We start from the raw sequence: 16,990 nt of genomic DNA on the forward strand, positions 1-16,990 counted from the left end.
TAGCATTCTCACTAACAGGCCACTGTACAGGAAAGCTCACAATAATGGCTCTGTTCATATCAATGACTTCCATGGTGCACGGACATGTTATGCAAGGTTGATCATAGTAAGCAAGGCTACTTGAGTGTTATTCTGGACTACAGAGAAACTGAACAAGGTAAGAGCCACTGGTGATACAGTCAATTCCTACTGCCCTCCTCTAGAAGAGTCTATCCATGTGTGCTGGTATTCCCCTATACACCATAGGGCTACCAGCAAAACACTACACCCTTGTCACATGTTAAGTGTTCACACAATAGCTTTATTCATAGGAAGTGGAAAAGGGTGTCTGATCCATACCTGTTGTGCTGTTTTTATAGCAAAAAATTGGTGCTGGCCTTCTCCTCCACATATATAGCCAAAGGCACGATTGTCTGTTACATCCCGAGCAATAAAGGAGATTTTGTTTACTGGATGCTCATGCTCTATGACCTAGAATTGGGAAAAAAAGATGCATTGGCTTAAATTGCTGGAGACTAATAGCTGCTCTTCTCTGCAGTCAGGATGATTGAGACTGTTAGAAGGCTTCAGTTAAAGATTCAGATTTATCTGCCTTTGACTAACCACACTAGGCTGTAGCTATCTTTGTGGTAGAAGGCTTCAGCATTATAACCCATTTCATAAGTCAATTTTTGTATGTAGAAGGGGGGCACAATGTTGTTAACAAATCTAGTTCAGATTGGTCTAACTTCCAAGTGCCTCACTTACTTTAAGAATCATATTAAGAGAATAAGTCATATCTTACCCCAGTTTTCTCATCTATTATCTTGATACCAGAGAGGGAGATGTTCACCCAGATCTTCTGTTTGTGTTGACCCTGGGAACGGGCTGCCACTGCAATTCCCTAAAGAGTATGAATATCAAAGTATTGATGAGACTTCTGTTAGATTGAGCTTTAACTTTTTTCATTACATTCCTCATGAGCCTATGGCTGTGACTGTACCAGTGCTCATCTAGTCATGCCTATGCAACTGCACAGTTAGAGCAGCATTCCACTTGCAACATATAGACTAGGTTTGAAGTGACACCTCAGAACTAGATTATGTTTCCTCTGTAAATGTTTTAGAGCTTTAAAACTTATCTTAGTTCACAAAACTGTTACAGTAGCAGCATCTTTACCGGCTTTCCTGGCCTGACTGAAGCTATATGGGTGTTCTGCACTTCAGAAGTAATCATCTTTATTGCTGAAGGATCTCATTTATTCTTTGGCTTATCTGTATCTCTTGGTGTCACTATTGCCACCAGATGCCAACTTGTGCTTTGATGTCATTTTTAAATTGCGAAGAGCCCCCTTGTCCCCATTTAAAGCCCAAGCTCACTATTTGTGATCACATCCATGCTATTAGCATCCATACTGCATGCCTACAGGAGACCCAAAGGAGCATTTCCAAGCTATTAGAGAAATATTGTCCTTTGAACAAGGGGTTACAGCTTTAGAAGTAACATCCATCTAGGATGGTGCTGTTATTATGTTACCATAAAGCTGTATTTGAAATTGTGCCAAAGTGACCATTTGATCTGCCTTCTGAAGGCTACCCAGAAGTTATTTCTTACATGCCAGCTCAAGCCCTTACCTTCAGTTTCATCATTGAATCCTGACTCATTTTGTCTCCTCTTGCCTCTGGGACATCATCAATGCCAATCAGTTTAGCTTTGTATCTTACTCCATCACCTTTAAATCTGGCCAAGAGAGATTCATCTGTCTTTTCTGGCCCTGGAGACAGAGAAAAGTTTTGGTTGGGTATTTTGGTGTTTATTTGCTGTTTTGTTTTTTGTTTGGTTTTTTTTTGTTTTTTTAAGAGAAATGTCTATGTTGTGACTGAGATCTTTTAAAAAATCTACCATATAAGTACATATTAAAACTGTCCCTTGAGTATAGCTGACTAACAACCCCTAGTCCTTCCAGTGCTGTGTGCAATGCAAGAGTTAATCCTTTAAGGTCACAGTGCTCTTGCAGAATCTGGCCCCAGTTCAAAGAGTGGAGCCCAGTGCTTAATATTTGGGGACCTCAGAACAATTCTTTGCCACATAAAAGACTGAAATATTTATAGGCAACAGCCAAGTAGATGTAAGTACTAAACAAAAACACCAAGCAGAAATGGTACTTCCCATGGCCATACAGGATGTTCAATAAGCCTTTCAGATGTTAGTCCCTAGTTCTGGTGCAGTCAGATCTCTTCTAGGTGTGCAAGAATCTCCTGGTTCCTGTACTAGAACTTTCTATCAGCACCATCATTTCTACAAGTAGTCCTGGTACTCCTATCCATGTAAATCACTTAGGATTTTACCTAATTCGCTACTTCTGCTGTTCACACTACTTCTCAGAACTGCTTGCTTTTCTTCTCTGTATGCTCAACACACTCTGAGTGTGTACCTTGGTATGTATTTCTGTATAAGAATTATATTTACATGACCTAATCTACCAAAAAATCTATTATCTGGTCTACAATAATTCTTATATTTTCTAGCTTCTCTGGACTAGAATCTGTATCTATGTCCAGAGCATTCATCCCTCTAGCAGGAGGGGAGGAAGCAAGTTCAGGTTCCTGGATGGTCCTGGGTCTGGTCACCTCCTCAGGAAGCTTTTAATTCTCTGGGCTTCTGGTGACTTGTCAGGCTCAGTAAATGAGTCATTTAACAAGTAGAACTGAGCTTTAGAACTCAAGGCTAGAAAAAAACCTTTCAAGCTAAAAGCTTACCTTCTGGTTAGGTTTATTTTACTAGCTTATTTACTCACTTTTCCAGTCAGCTTGAAGCCTCAGTTATTTTAATTATGCTGTGAGAATGATCTTAGTTTTAGGCAAGTGCAAAAGATTAAGGACACTGAACTAGAAGAGGTGTTCAAGAAGTAAACATTTCTTACCTTTCTTTCTTTCCTTCTTTGAATGTTGTGCTTTTGGTGGAGCCTGTTGTTCAGGCTGGCTGTTGACAGTTGTAGCTTCAGTAGACATGATGAGATGGTGGTCAGCTATGATTGCTGTAGTTTTTAAAAATACAAATAACAATCAGTAGGTAGACATAATATTTTACCTTGAAGAAGAAATATTCTTATTAGACCTGTTAGTCCAGTTTTGTTCTGCTGAGCACTGAAGCCCACAAATGTCTGAAAGTTTTAATAGGGATCATATAGGAAGTTTGACTCACTGTCTATTCACCTCGGGCTACAGAGAGCATGAAGTTATGACCACTACATGATGAACTCTCACCTCAGTAATACCTAATCAGTAGATCACACTGACCTACCTTCACAGGCTGTACTTGCATCATCCTGTTTTAATCTGTCAACCTTTAGCTTTTTACCCTTTCAAGCTGTTTATAGAACCTCAGATATTTTGTTTTATTCTCCTCCAGCACTGCCAGCTGCATCTCTGTAGTAGGATAGGAGAGAATGCAAGAAACATTTGCTAGGATCTGTTCCAAACACCCATGAAGATGACACCAGAACACTCAAAAGCAGCCACTAGATCTTATTCATGTTTCTATAACCAGTGGAAGTCTGAGGTTATACCACCCAACAGCGAAAAGCAAATAAATTCCTTAGGCTGCAGACAGACTGTTCTGGGAAAAAAAAAAAAAAACACACAACAAAACCAAAACCCCACACCCTTGTCTTAGTAACAATCAAGTAACCGTAGTGGGTTTTTTTTTAAAAAATAACAAACCTGCAAGTTAACAGAAGTTATGAGACTAGCATGACTTAACTCTTAAATCTATGTCATGAGACCCTTCTGCCTCTGAAATACAAGATACATTAAAAAAATAATCTGTAGTCCCTATTTTTTATTCCTACATAGCTGAAGCATTGACTCATACTTACCAAATAGGGACTCATATTGTCTTTATGAAATTCTGAAGACCATCTATACTCAGCCAGAAAGAACTGGACGTTCATATCTGCTACAGAAACTGTTCTATGAATCTTCTGTCTGGGGTATTGCAGTGGCTTCAGTTAGTCCCTTGAATTTTAGGGTGGCAAATGAAGCCAAGAGATTGTTTAGATGATTAAGTAGCTGGGCTACCCTCTACTAGTAATTTTCCCCATATCCAGGCAATCAGCCATAAACCAAGCCACCCCTTTTATTCAGCACATCATGTGAGACATACTATGTATCCAGCTACAAGTGCTGAAGCATCGCATATCCTCTAGCATTAGAAGCTTGTAATTCTCAATAGCCTATTCCTCATTTTCCTTAGTTACAACTAGTGCTTTATGCATTACTTGGAAGTTACTTTCAGGATTTTGCTCTTACTCCTGCCTTTTCCTCTTCCCTCAATTCATTACTAAGTCAATAACTACAGACTGACTCACCCAACTTGCCACAGAGTAATGGATATCAATGCCTAACTGGTTCTTAACCTAGGAAGAACACAAATTCCTAGGTCTTTAAAAGGGAATTCCACCCTGAAGGCCTCCATTTCCATTTAGCAGGAAGGAGGCCTTTAGGGAAGTAGCTGTTAATATAAGCACAGTTAGATCTAGCTGCTTACCAGATGGTTTGTGAATTGCATTTAGCATTGCTCAAGTAAATCAGAGATAAAAGTGCTCATATGGCAAAGATCTCTGGCAGCTATACCTGTTCTTTGTAAGCAACTTACCTGCCAAAAGCTACGGAGCATTTGATGCAAGACAGCAAAGATGTTGATGTGAAAATTTCAAGTGGCTCCAAGTAGAAATAGATGTTAGAGGAAGAGCTGATATATCAAACCATGGTTATTTAGGAAATGTCATCACTGAAAGAGTGGCTTGTGTGCCCAGTCTGACAAAGTAGCAAGTGGGAAACTATTACAGCCGATGGGGATTTTGCAGGCTACTTGCACCAGTGCTAAAAAGGAGTGTGCCCATTGAAAAACCACACATCAAGCCAGTAAAGTGAAGCCTGCAGTGAATTCTACTCTAAAACTGGCCTAGCTTGCCTATTTGTATAGTTTTGGGCAGAGGTAGTCTTAGACTTCAGTGTAGTGAGCCTCTCCCTAGATTTATCAAGTCCTTCAGAAATAGAGAGGAAGGAAAGACAGAGTTAAGGTTGAATCATTAGTTAATCACTCACCCCCATCTGGAAGGTTACTGTTTAGAGAACAGAAGGAAAAGACCTGGAGAACAGAACTAAGACATGCTCTGTAGGACCTGAGTCATAACTTTAGGACATTCTGCCCTGCTCCGTGCTGCAAAGAAGAAATAACAGTCTTGAGACACTGAGTCCTGCCTGTCAGTAATCCTGCTTTCCCAATTTAATTTGTAGAGCTACACACACTTCTGCTGTTATACAACCACAGCAAGTACCTCACTCTGAAGTAAAGTTAAGAGGCAATAGCAAGCAAAAAAACCTAGGGAGGAGAAAATATGCACAAGCAAGGCTTCACTTTAGTAACTGTAAAGTGGTAGAAATCCAGATGGGCAGTTGCCATGTTTAAACTCTAGTCATCATTCCACTATTGCCCTCTGCTTCCATCCTATGGAAGCCAGACAGCACAAAACCCCAAGGTGGAGGAAGATGAGCCAGGATACACACAAGACTGGCTGAACCCTTGCAAACCCTCCCTATCTTACTGTGGAGAAGTTCATTCTCAGTGTTAACAATACAACTTGAGAAGGTTAGTGAGGGCTTTCTGACCAGTTTGTAGGACATACTTTCCTATCTGAGGTCTGGCACAGTGCATCTCACCTAGTGAGAGTTCACACTACATGATGTTTATTTATCATACCTTTGGAGAACTCAATGTCTTTGAGAATCATATCTCTAGAGCAAGAGAATTAGGAGAGCTAAGAATAAAAGGATAGACAAAGGCTGCCTTAATACATGTTCATACTTTAAATAACTACTTCCTGACATCTTAAGCCACAAGACTATCACAAAATTGCCTCAGGCTTTACCTTAACATTCAGTTTTGGGTCCCTCACTACAAAAAGGACATTGAATTACTCAAGTGTGTCCAAAGAAGGGCAACGAAGCTGGTGAAGGGTCTGGAGCACATGTCGTACAAGGAGTGGCTGAGGGAACTGGGGCTGTTTAGTCTGGAGAAGAGGAGCTGAGGGGAGACCTCATCACCTCTACAGCTACCTGAAAGGAGGTTGCAGAGAGCTGGGGATGAGCCTCTTCAACCAAGTAATAAGCAATAGGACAAGAGGGAATGGCCTCAAGTTGCACCAGGGAAGGTTTCAACTAGATATTAGGAAGCATTTCTTTCCAGAACGGGTTGTTAGGTGTTGGAATGGGCTGCCCAGGGAGGTGGTGGAAGCCCCATCCCTGGAGGTGTTTAAGAGTTGGGTCGACATAGCGCTGAGGGATATGGTGTAGTTGGGATCTATCAGTGCTAGGTTAATGGTTGGACTGGATGATCTTCAAGGTCCTTTCCAACCTAGATGATTCTGTGATTTCACTGGGGTGGGGAGCAACACTGTGTAGCTAAAGCTAGTAGTAATTTAGTCTACTTTCAATACAAGAGTCTCAAACAATTAAGTTTGTATTCTATGATTTAGACCCAAGTTAAACCCATGCAAGGTCTTTGTCACACTCAAGTTTGGCTTATCGTAATGGAAAGTGCTGGTGTGCCTTACATGCAAGTAACTAAAATGAAGTTAAAAACTTCTGCTTGTAGTTCTTGCTCTTACTCAGAAGGCTTCCTTTCACAGTACTCAGTCCCTTAGTATTTCCTTACTCAGACTGCAGGAGTAAGGTGACAAGAGACTAGAATTGTTCTATTACACTTGAATTCTGAGTTCTGAAAAAAGCCAGCCAGAAGTATGGCAGAGTTAGAGATGCATGTGCTTTTATCCAAGGACAAGCATGACTTCAGTTATACTGACATAGTGAAGAACAAGATCATTCCCACAGCAGCTATGTCAGCAGACTGTTAAGTGACGCCTTTTGAATCTTCTCCATGTAGATATGTCCACTGGTATCACCACAGCTTAATTACTCACTATACAATTGTATGATCCATTTTAACTACTATGCTAAATGCACCATTTCAAGAGTCTTAGACTGCAGATTTATGGATGTTGCTACTCAGCAAGAAGTGCCCCAAACTCTTGCCTGTATCAGTAGATACACACCACATTTTACTCACCCACTTCTCAATTCTTCAAAATTTTTCAAAAGGGCTTGCTAAGAGACCACTAATAGTACCTTTCTCCTTTCCGATAGGAGCTATCCTGTGAAGAGCAAGTACTGATCACTCCTTAAAGAAAGGGCATTTCAGGACCTCAACACACAGGCCCTGAAATATGAGTCATTACCTACTCTCAAGTCAGGCAACTCTCCATTCAGCATTGTACTAATTTCCACAGATCTACCCTGGGAAAGTCAGTCGTAAGACTTTGGGCATACCATGCTCTTGGTGTCTTCTCTGAACTCCCTACAAGGACAGCTGTAGATAGTCATGCTTGAAATACCTGTTTCTTAGCAAGACTTGAAGCACATGCCAAACAATTTTGTTGAGCAACATTTAGTTTCCCTTAAGACATGCTTTCCAAGTTATCCCTTATTTGAGCAAGCAGTGGCAACATGGCTGCTCCCTTAATGATTATATTTTTGCCCTGTGCACAAGGGATTGAGAATCTTCATTATGGCTTGTAGTCTGTCATGGGATTTAAAGCCTGGACAATAATCCTCACCCAACAGACAGGCTTTTTCTCCTCAGTGGAGAAAGATAATTGCCTTAATATTGATGAAAGCTTGTCTGAGAAGAGGTTAGGGACACTGAAAAAGTCAGAGGCAAGGCAGATAAGATAAACATCTGCTCAGCAGTCTAATACTTTGTCCTTTTCACAGCCTGTGCTCCTTATTTGTCCCTTTATACTACAAGTACATGATTCAGCTTAAAGAGTTATTTTATGTGAATATTAACTTCAAATTAGCATCTGAGAGGCCAGGAGAGGACAAGAGAAGCGTTTACTGCCAAGTGCAATATAGCCTGTTAGGATGAAGTAGGAACCAGCAGCACAGCAATAGTTCAAGTGCTAAACATGCTTCCAAGGCAGGTTCTTCCCTCCCCCGCACCTTCTTGAAGAGTTAGCCAAGTTATTCTGCTTAGAAGGTTGTATTAAGACCTGCACAATGTATCCTTAGAAATCTCTAGCCATCAAGTTCTTGACAGAAGCATTATTTTCAGAAGGCTGGTAAACAAGCTATCCACTTGAGTGAATTCAAGACTTCATTTTTGCAGGCTAAGGAAATAGATTAAAGGCTAAACAGCAATACATACAACGACTAGCAGGAGTCAAAGTTGTAAAGCCAGATTCAATTACTAATAATGGACTATCTTGACTAGTAACATTCTACCCACATTATAAGTATAATAGTGCATTTGTGTAAGCCTCTGTATGACTGACATTTGCATCTAACAAATCCCTATGCACATAACTGACTATCACATTTTCTGCCTAGTTCCTGCTGCAATGGTAGTGCCCCAAGTAGCCTTGAGAAGCACTAGGCATGCATTAATAAATCAGAAACATGAATGTGCTATTCAGACTTTTGCCTTTTAAACAGGGTCATTCATGCTGAGGAGTTAAATAACATATCATCTTAAATGTTTTGTTTCATTACTAAAACACCCATAGCTCTAGCATTTGACTGTGTCTAAGAGTTCAAATTGAATAAACCTTCTGTAATATGACACAAGATTACCATGATTCTGATGGAAAATTCCAGCTGCTTGTTCTGCTGCAAGCATTACCATTAGTTTGTTTCATCTATGAAAACAATCAAATTTGTCTGTTAGGAACTAGCATAGCCAGTGACTAATATATATGAAAGATACCAGCCTTATCTACAGGCAGGTTACACCTGATATGTATTGTTCACACTTATGCATAACAAGTACCTGCTTAAAGACAAGTGGAAGATAGTTCATAGACATCTTGGGAACTGCTCCCCTCCAGTTTACAGCATGGCTGGAATGCAAGAGCAGCATCACTTGCCAGAAAGATGACTTAATAAATGCTCTTACACTGCTAAGTCTAACCCAAGCTCCTGTGGTTAGTCTTGTAAGAGACAACAGAAAAGGATGTTGACCTGCCTTGCCTGGCAATTGAAGCTATCTGCCATTCCCACAATCAGTAAGGTCTAGATTAGTGATGCCCCACCGCTCAGTTTCTCCTGCGGTTCCTTGATAGCAGGGAAACCAAGATCAGTCTAAGTTCAAAAAAACCTGTTTAACTGTCCTGTTTAGGCAGTAGGTAGTTAGAAACATGATTTGTGGTTAAGAGATCATTTGCATGGTATCATGGCCTCAGTTAAGCCTGTCTGCCAGAATATTTCTAGATTAACAGGATTTTTACTTTAGGAAACTTCATGCAACTTGTTTTAAGCCCCATTTGATGTTCTGTCCTCTCACCTAAGAGATGGATCAATATTTTGCTGAGGTATTAAGGCAGCCTTGTGCCAAGGGCTTCTTCTGCCAACAGGAATACCCTTTTGGAATAAGCTACATCTATACTAATATATTGCAGGATACAGCACATAGTGCAGCTACATACACAACCAGTAATGAGAATCATGAAAGGGTGACATTCACTTACTTCGCGAGATAGAAGTGTGGTAATGAACGCATCAGGGCATACCTCCTTCATGCTGCTCCCTTCCCCCAGTACCAACAGCAAAGTAGATAAAGATCTCAGTACTCTAATTAGTCATATGAGCTACAGATGTTGGTATGTACCACTGCTGGAGCAGGATCATGCCTGTGAAACTACCCAGACACCTTACTAGTTCAGTCAATTTGTCAAATGCTATTTCATCAGTTGATCAGAATAGTCTGTTCCCATCATATCAGTGCCTCAGTATCTTCTAAGCTGCGTGGGTTTTAGCAAGAACAGAGAAATTCAAAGTTCCTGAAAGTGTCTTCTGCACACTTGAATCACTGGAATCAGAGCCAAGTGAACATCGCTAAGTTAGCAGCCGGAACTGAACAGGTTGTTCAGTTCAAGTGGTGCAATTGGATCAGTATTTTTTGCCGTTGTACTATGCTTTTGAGCACATAGTTTCTGATGAGATAATTAGTTACTTCTCAACCCAGCTACCACAATAACTCTATTTTGAATTTTTCTTCCAGTTGCCATGGGAATAAATACAGCTGTTGCAGGAGTATTAGAACAGAGGGCTCAGGAAAAGTCATGACCAGTTTAAACAAGCTGTACCTGGCTAATTGATATCATTCCAAGCTGTTAGTAAGCATTACCCTCTGCTTACTTTAAAGGAAGAAAGTTAAATGCTTTTCATGAACTAGCGCTATCTGGTTCCCTGAAAACTTAATCTCAAACTGATGGAAACTATCACTGTCATAGTCTGTTTGATAGAGTTACTCTTCAGCCAGGAACTTCAGTGTCAGAAAGTAGTATCCAGACACCTAGCTAATCCATCTCAAGTTATGATTTGTTCCAGGAATAACAGCAATTTGCAACAAGTCTTGGTAGCAGCCTTTCCAATCTCTGTTCAGCATTTAGCATTCCAACCTATTAGTTCATTTAGATTAATAAAGCCCTTCACTCCATACCAGCAATATCAGCATCTGAACTCCAGATTCTTCTTCTAGAAAGCAATTGATAGATATCCCAGTATGCTCTTTCTTGATAGAAAGCTATTCAGTTGGCAACACAGGCTTAATACACTTAGGTTATCCACAAGAGGTTTCCTTATATCAGTCTTCCAGAAAAGACAGCATGCTAAGAGACTGCTCTTCTATACCACTCTCTCCAGTTTCCAGTGCTGAAGCCTCATAAATCAGTGACTCCTGAGCCAAAGTTCAGTTGTCAGTTCTAGCTGTTGCTCAGGAAAGCATCACCTGCCTACTCACAGGCAGTGTGCACCGTTTGATCTTCTGTCAATCCTGCTTGTTGAGTCTCACTGGGTATACCAAACAACCTGGAAGCAAAGCAGTTCTTAATCAAGGGAGCTAGTGTTTATCCAGATGCAAACTAGTTTGAACTAGGCAACAGCTCAAACACTTCATTTCCAACTGTACTCCTAACTCCTTCCTGCCTAGAAGGGCTGTTTATGATCTGCTTGCTAGTTAGTATAGCAAAGAAATCTTGCCAATAACAATGCTTTTCACTCCCTTCCTCAGAGCAGGAACTTGACACATACTGAATCTGTTATCATAGGTTATTTCAGCTGCATGCTGTTAACTGTCCAGTGCTGGCAGAGTTATGTCCCTTTACACTCTGGGTGTGTGCAATCTGTACTGAGAGAAATTGCATATGTTCTGCATAGCCTATGCTGAACTGTAGGTGTTCTCCACCTGTTCACAAATGCATCTGTACAAGCAATAAGATTTTGCTGTATTATTCTTGCATTCACCCAACCTAAAACCATGCAGTCATGGCTAGTGTCAGGTACTAGTTTGTTTACCCAGCCTGATGATCCCATGAACAGCCAAAAACCTATTCTTAAACACTCATTTCATCAGTATTTGAAGAACCCTCCACCTAGACCCCAGCTACTGCACCTGTTATTACAGAAACCTTTGTAGCAGTATAGGAGTCACTCCATACCTGTCTCCTGTAACAGATGCAAGTCCTGTTATTAGAAGACTGATGAAAATTCTGTTTACACCTCAAGAGGACAGGATCTTCTACAGCAATTTCAGTCCTCAGTTAGGTATTATGAAACATACTACTCAATACAAGTGTTACTCTTACCTTCAAGATTAGTCATTACCAATGGTACCAGCTCTTCCTTGTATACGCAGCAAGAAAGACAATGAATAACTAAATAAGACTCAAGTCTAAAAAGGTGGTACAAAAAGATCTATACCAGAGGTAAAAAACAATTAACCAGGATTTTCAGAGCTCCACTGCATCTCCTTCAGTAGCTGTCCTACTAAACAGCTAGTCATCAAGTTTCACAGATTACTATTCTGCAGTAAATTTCCCTATTGGTAATTGTCATTATATATATTTGTGATGTACATTAGAGGAAGTTTACATTATTGCTCCTAAATCCAGTTTTTAAGGTAATCTTGACCAGGCTCTCTAATTTTTCATCTTTATGATGGTCTCAATATCATGTTATGGGGATGCCCCCATCCATCAGAAGCACACAAGGACAAGCACCAGCCTTCCATCCTGCTCTAGATTTTACCAGGCTAGCAGCTGTTTGCAGATAGATCTGCTATTCAAGCTGCTAAAAAAACTAGTTCTTGCTTATAGTGACCTTTGTGCCCTCCCTTAAAGCACAAATAAACCTGTTCTGACAGAGCACAGAAGATGTCTAAAGTAGAAACACAGGTTGCAATATTAACACTACATCCTTAGTGTTCCCAACTTGTCCTGTCCCTTCCTAGGAAGTAAGTCTCATCCATAGGTGTTTTAGCCATAGGGAAGGTATATGAGAGCTCTAATAGGAGACTTGCTCTTCTGTGACACATCAGCATTAAGAGTTGAGTACACTTTGCTGGAGGAGCTAGTTCTTAGTTGACATTGTCATGAAGCCTCCTGACTGTCAAGGTAAAGGTCTATTATCCTGTCTCTCAGACCTACTTGTTCTGTTCAAGACCTCATCAAATATTTCACCTCTCAACTTACTGCTTAAGGGTGCAACATGAACTGACAGAGCATCAGGAAATTCAGCTCCAAGGCCAATAGTCTGTCCTTAACTGGCCCTGTAATGGCTGGGCTTTGAGATTTAAGGTGACATGCACCAACTATGAAGCTTTAAAAAAAATCCCACAGATAGTTTGGGAGTAAAGCACAGCATTTCAGCTGAGACGTCATCCTCAAGCACATGCAAGCCACATCCTTCCAGAAGAGGAGAAACTGGAATGGTCTGTGCCCCTCTCAGCCAGGGCTGACATGAGTTAGATGGTAGAAGACGATTTGTTCAGAACTCAGCTGACCAGCTTGTATAAACAATCTAATCCTGTTGAAACTGGTACCTCTTGTTTATTGCTTAGGCCTTCCACTATGCTTCATCCAGCTTCTTTATAACCCAAGACCCTTGAACCCAGATACAGCCTCAAAATCTAAAGTCAGTTTGTTTTTTCAGTGTTGCTACTTAGACACCTTATTCTATTTGATCCTTCTGACACAACCAAGTTATATTTCTGTAGAGTCCAAGCTGAGGTAGAGGAATAGTGGCTTACATTTCATTGTGTTTCACAGCAGCAGCTCATCAAGACCTCTTAGCATTCCCCCTCCCCAGGGGGTAGAGTCTCAATTCCACTAATAATCCCTTAGTCTACATGTAAAATCTAGATTTTTCTCCAAAATCCTTACAGATTACAAGTTACCTTCATGCTATCTCTTCATCATATCTTTTTACAGAATCTAGCCAGCAAGCAGGATTTGCACCATCAATACTGTGTCCAGAACAAGCTGGCTTTCTCTGGATGTGGAATTTATGGCTTCATTGTCCAAGAAAGTTTATGTTTCTGTAGTGCTCACATATTGCTAGCCTTGCTGAATAAAGTCCACAAACATTCCCAAGAACTGGGTTAATCCAGCATGTCACACAAATGTCCTAGCAGTGTAAAGTTCACCAAGAGAAAAGAACATCCATAGAGAAAAATCTGTAGGTTTGCAAACAATACTCAATGACTACAGCATTTTATGCACTTTCATTTATTTTATATCTCAAGCAATGGTCTTTACCCTAAACATCCTGTCCAGACACCAATCCTTGATTCCCCCTTCCTTGACAATAAGTACATTTATTTACTTTCCCACAGAGACAAAAATTTAAGAGCTCTTTTTGCCACCCTTTGCATATATTATATTCACCTGGTTAGAGTCCTTCTTTCATATCTGCTTGTGAAGTACAGGCCTTAAGCAAGAAGTATATCCATAGCAGCTACTGGTCTGCAGTGTCCAATAATAGGGTTATACAGGCACTTTGACAAGTAATACTCTTCTCAATGAAAGAGTGGGTTGTGTACTGCATATATATAGAGATACATAAAAACACAGCAGAAGGCACATTAGAATGGATAACCATCCCTACCTTCACAAAAGGAAACTCCAGATTTTTGGCATTTGGCCCATCCTTCCAACTGATAGCACTGAGCACAACCTCTGGTGCTCAGCCAATAGCTTTCTTTGAAGAGCACAAGAGATAAGAAGTATCATAAGTCATGGGACTATTAGAGTAGTGCTTACCATTCTCTCCCAGTCTCCTGGACAACTACAGTGACAAACGCCCAAGACCTTAGATTTCCCTCAGCAGAACCATCTCTTCATTTAAGACTTGGAGCACCTGGCATTCACTCCACTTTACCCTGAGCCTTCCTGTACTCCAAGTCATGAGGTTTGCTAGTTAAGCCTCTGTTCTGATGGTTCACCTGACATTCCTTTACCACTCACATCCTCCTTAACATTTCTACCACTTGATTCTCCTCCTCCAAATGCAAACTGTTATGAGTTACTATTAATAGAAATTTCTGCTTTAGACTTGACCACATCCTCAGACCATTCAGAGAATTTTGGAAACCCGATTATGTCTCTAGAACCATTATGTTGGATGCAACTGCAGTGATTCTTTAAACAGACATGGTGGATTACCCCCTCTGACAATACCCTTCTAAGCTGAAGAGAATCCATTTTCTTTGGATTCTAATTCACCTGCCTGACCTCCCTCCTGGAAGGTCCTAATAGAAGCTGATCTAAAGATCTGCTAACATTATAACTGCTTAAGAGCTCATGACCAGACACAAGGACATCTTTTCAATTTACCAGTGCCTGGTAAATCTTCAGAGCCAGATAGAATACATAGCTTCATAATTACTTTGCTCTAATTGAATCTGCATCTCTATTTTGCCTATCTACACAGGTGTTCTCATCTTTAAGTATACTTGTGGGCATTTCTTAGCATAAAATGGGGAACTCTGGGCCTACATGCTCTCAGATTTGGTCCATTATAAGCAGCCATGTTTATGGAAGTCATGGAAGACTTCTGAAGCAAAAATGCAGCCTTTTAAGGCAAAGTACCTTCATTAGGAGAAGATTAAAACAATTCCTTCCCCTTCCAGAAAAAAAAAATCAAATTAATCCTACCTTACCCGTGGTTTTTCATGCTTCCCTAGTAAATGCTCAAGTAATCAGCCTCAGCTTGTCTGAGGGGTAAAAAAACTCTGCTACAGAGAAGTTCAGATGTATCAGCAACACCTGCCTTTATCTTTCTGCTCAGACCATAGACATTACTCCAACATAAGTATCATCATATGATGATCATTAGACTGTTAAGTCTCACCAGCTGAGAAGTCAGTTTCTCTGACAAGGTAGAAGACTCATTCCAGTTAATCCTGGACATCTATCTTTAACTATGCCCGTTCACCAAAGACCCAAGTAGCATCCTGAGATTCGCCAGCAGAGGGGTGCCCAGCAAGGATGCTCCATCCAAAACCAAAGCAAAACTCCACCCCTGCTTCGCAGCATCCGAACCCTTTGCTCTCCTCTGCTACTAGAGAGATTCTTTCATATCAGTTACTTAGGTGAAATTTCGGGTTTATATACCTTTTTTTCTTAATTCCCTCCTCTCCACACACAAAAATGAAAATGCGCATTTTGCTTTGCGCTCAAGCTTCCTCATGGTGCCTGTCGTGCCAGACCCCGGAGCAGGCGGTTTCCAGCCCGTCTCAGACGGGACACGCTCCCCGCAGCCCGGATCGGGCAGCACCGAGCTCCCCCCGCCGCCCCCGAGGCGCGGCCCAGACCCCTCTGCAGGGACGGGGCCGCCCCAAGCCCTCCCGGCGCCCGGCCAGCGCCGCCACCTCGCCGGCTTTCAACGGGGAAGCGCAGCCCCACCGGCACCCTTCGCCTGCGGGGAGATGCAAGAGGCAGAGACGCGCTGAGCCCCGGCCCAGCCGCAGCCGGAGCATCCCCGCCCCATCCCCCGGCGTCCCGAGACCGGGCCCGGCCAGAACACACACACCCGCCCCCTTCCCTGTCCCGAGACCCGGCTGCGCCGGAGCACCCCGCCATCTCCCGGCGTCCCGAGACCCAGCCCGGCCGCGGCCGGAGCACTCCCCCGCCCCCTCTCCAATTTCGGCGTCCCGAGACCCGGCCCAGGTGAAGCTCACCCCCGCCCCCCCCCATCCCCTGGCGGCCCAAGACCCCGCCACGACACACCCCCATGCCCCAGCACCCCGAGCCCCGACTCCGCCAGGGCACTCCTCCCTCCCCCGTCGCCCCGAGACCCGACCCGGCAGGAGCACTCCGGTCCCCCCCATCCCCCGGCGCCCCGAGACCCGACCCGGTCGCAGCACCCCCCTCCCATCCCCCGGCGCCCCGAGACCAGTCGCGGCCGGAGCACCCCCCTCCCATCCCCGTTAGCCCCCTCCACCGGCCTCAGCACCGGCGGTCACGTCCTCGGTGAAAAAGCACACAGCCCCCCCCGCACCCCACTTCCCCCGCTGACAGCCCCTTCCCGCCGGCGGCTTTGCTGGACCCCAGTCCCGCTCTCAAGCCTACTCACGATCTAGCCCCGCGCCGCTCCGTGCATGACCGGTGCCTGCAACCGGCAGCCTGGCGGGGGCCGGGGGCCGTTTAAATACGCTGTTGTACTCTCGCCTCCGGATCAGCTAGCCACTCACAGCCAGAGATATGGTTTTAATCAGATGCTGGCAGCTGAGGACTACCCAGGAATGTGCTATGATGTTTTTGCTGCTTGGCCTTGGCTACTCCCCCTCAACGTGTCGGTGCTCACAAGCTTAACCCCTTGCGAGCCGCCGCTGCGGGTGGGAGGGGGCTGGGGCCCGGGACAGCCCCCTGCCAGGAGCGGGTCGGAGCCCCCCGGTGGACACGCCGGGAGGGGAGTGGGGTGGGAGACCGGGGGACTCTGCGGGGGCACGGAAACGTGTGGCGCCCGCTGTTCTCAGGGCACAGGTATTAATGCTTCTTACGTAGCAATGGGTCCGAAACGCTCTTCTAGAAAATGGGTCTCCTCACGTGTCTGTATAAACGGCGGTGCGGTGACGGTGTTAAAAAAATCCAAGTCCAAACCAACAGCTTTTTTTT

General features: G+C 43.1%; 1 protein-coding gene across 2 annotated transcripts in view; it reads right to left on the bottom strand.

Annotated features, from left to right (window-relative positions):
* The window catches only part of DAB2 (DAB adaptor protein 2), a 28,097-nt gene extending 11,511 nt beyond the window's left edge, over nt 1-16,586 (bottom strand). For both annotated transcript variants that reach the window (XM_074856576.1, XM_074856575.1), the window contains exons 1-5: nt 16,449-16,586; nt 2,903-3,016; nt 1,614-1,753; nt 785-883; nt 340-471 (exon numbers count right to left, since the gene is read on the bottom strand). In XM_074856576.1, coding sequence (XP_074712677.1) covers nt 340-471; nt 785-883; nt 1,614-1,753; nt 2,903-2,990 — 459 coding nt within the window. In that variant the 5' untranslated portion in view covers nt 2,991-3,016; nt 16,449-16,586. The remainder of the gene's footprint in view (nt 1-339; nt 472-784; nt 884-1,613; nt 1,754-2,902; nt 3,017-16,448) is intronic.
* Nucleotides 16,587-16,990: the final 404 nt, after the last annotated feature.

This window comes from Strix uralensis, chromosome Z (genome assembly GCF_047716275.1).
Source record: "Strix uralensis isolate ZFMK-TIS-50842 chromosome Z, bStrUra1, whole genome shotgun sequence".
In the NCBI taxonomy this organism is placed as follows: Eukaryota; Metazoa; Chordata; class Aves; order Strigiformes; family Strigidae; genus Strix; species Strix uralensis.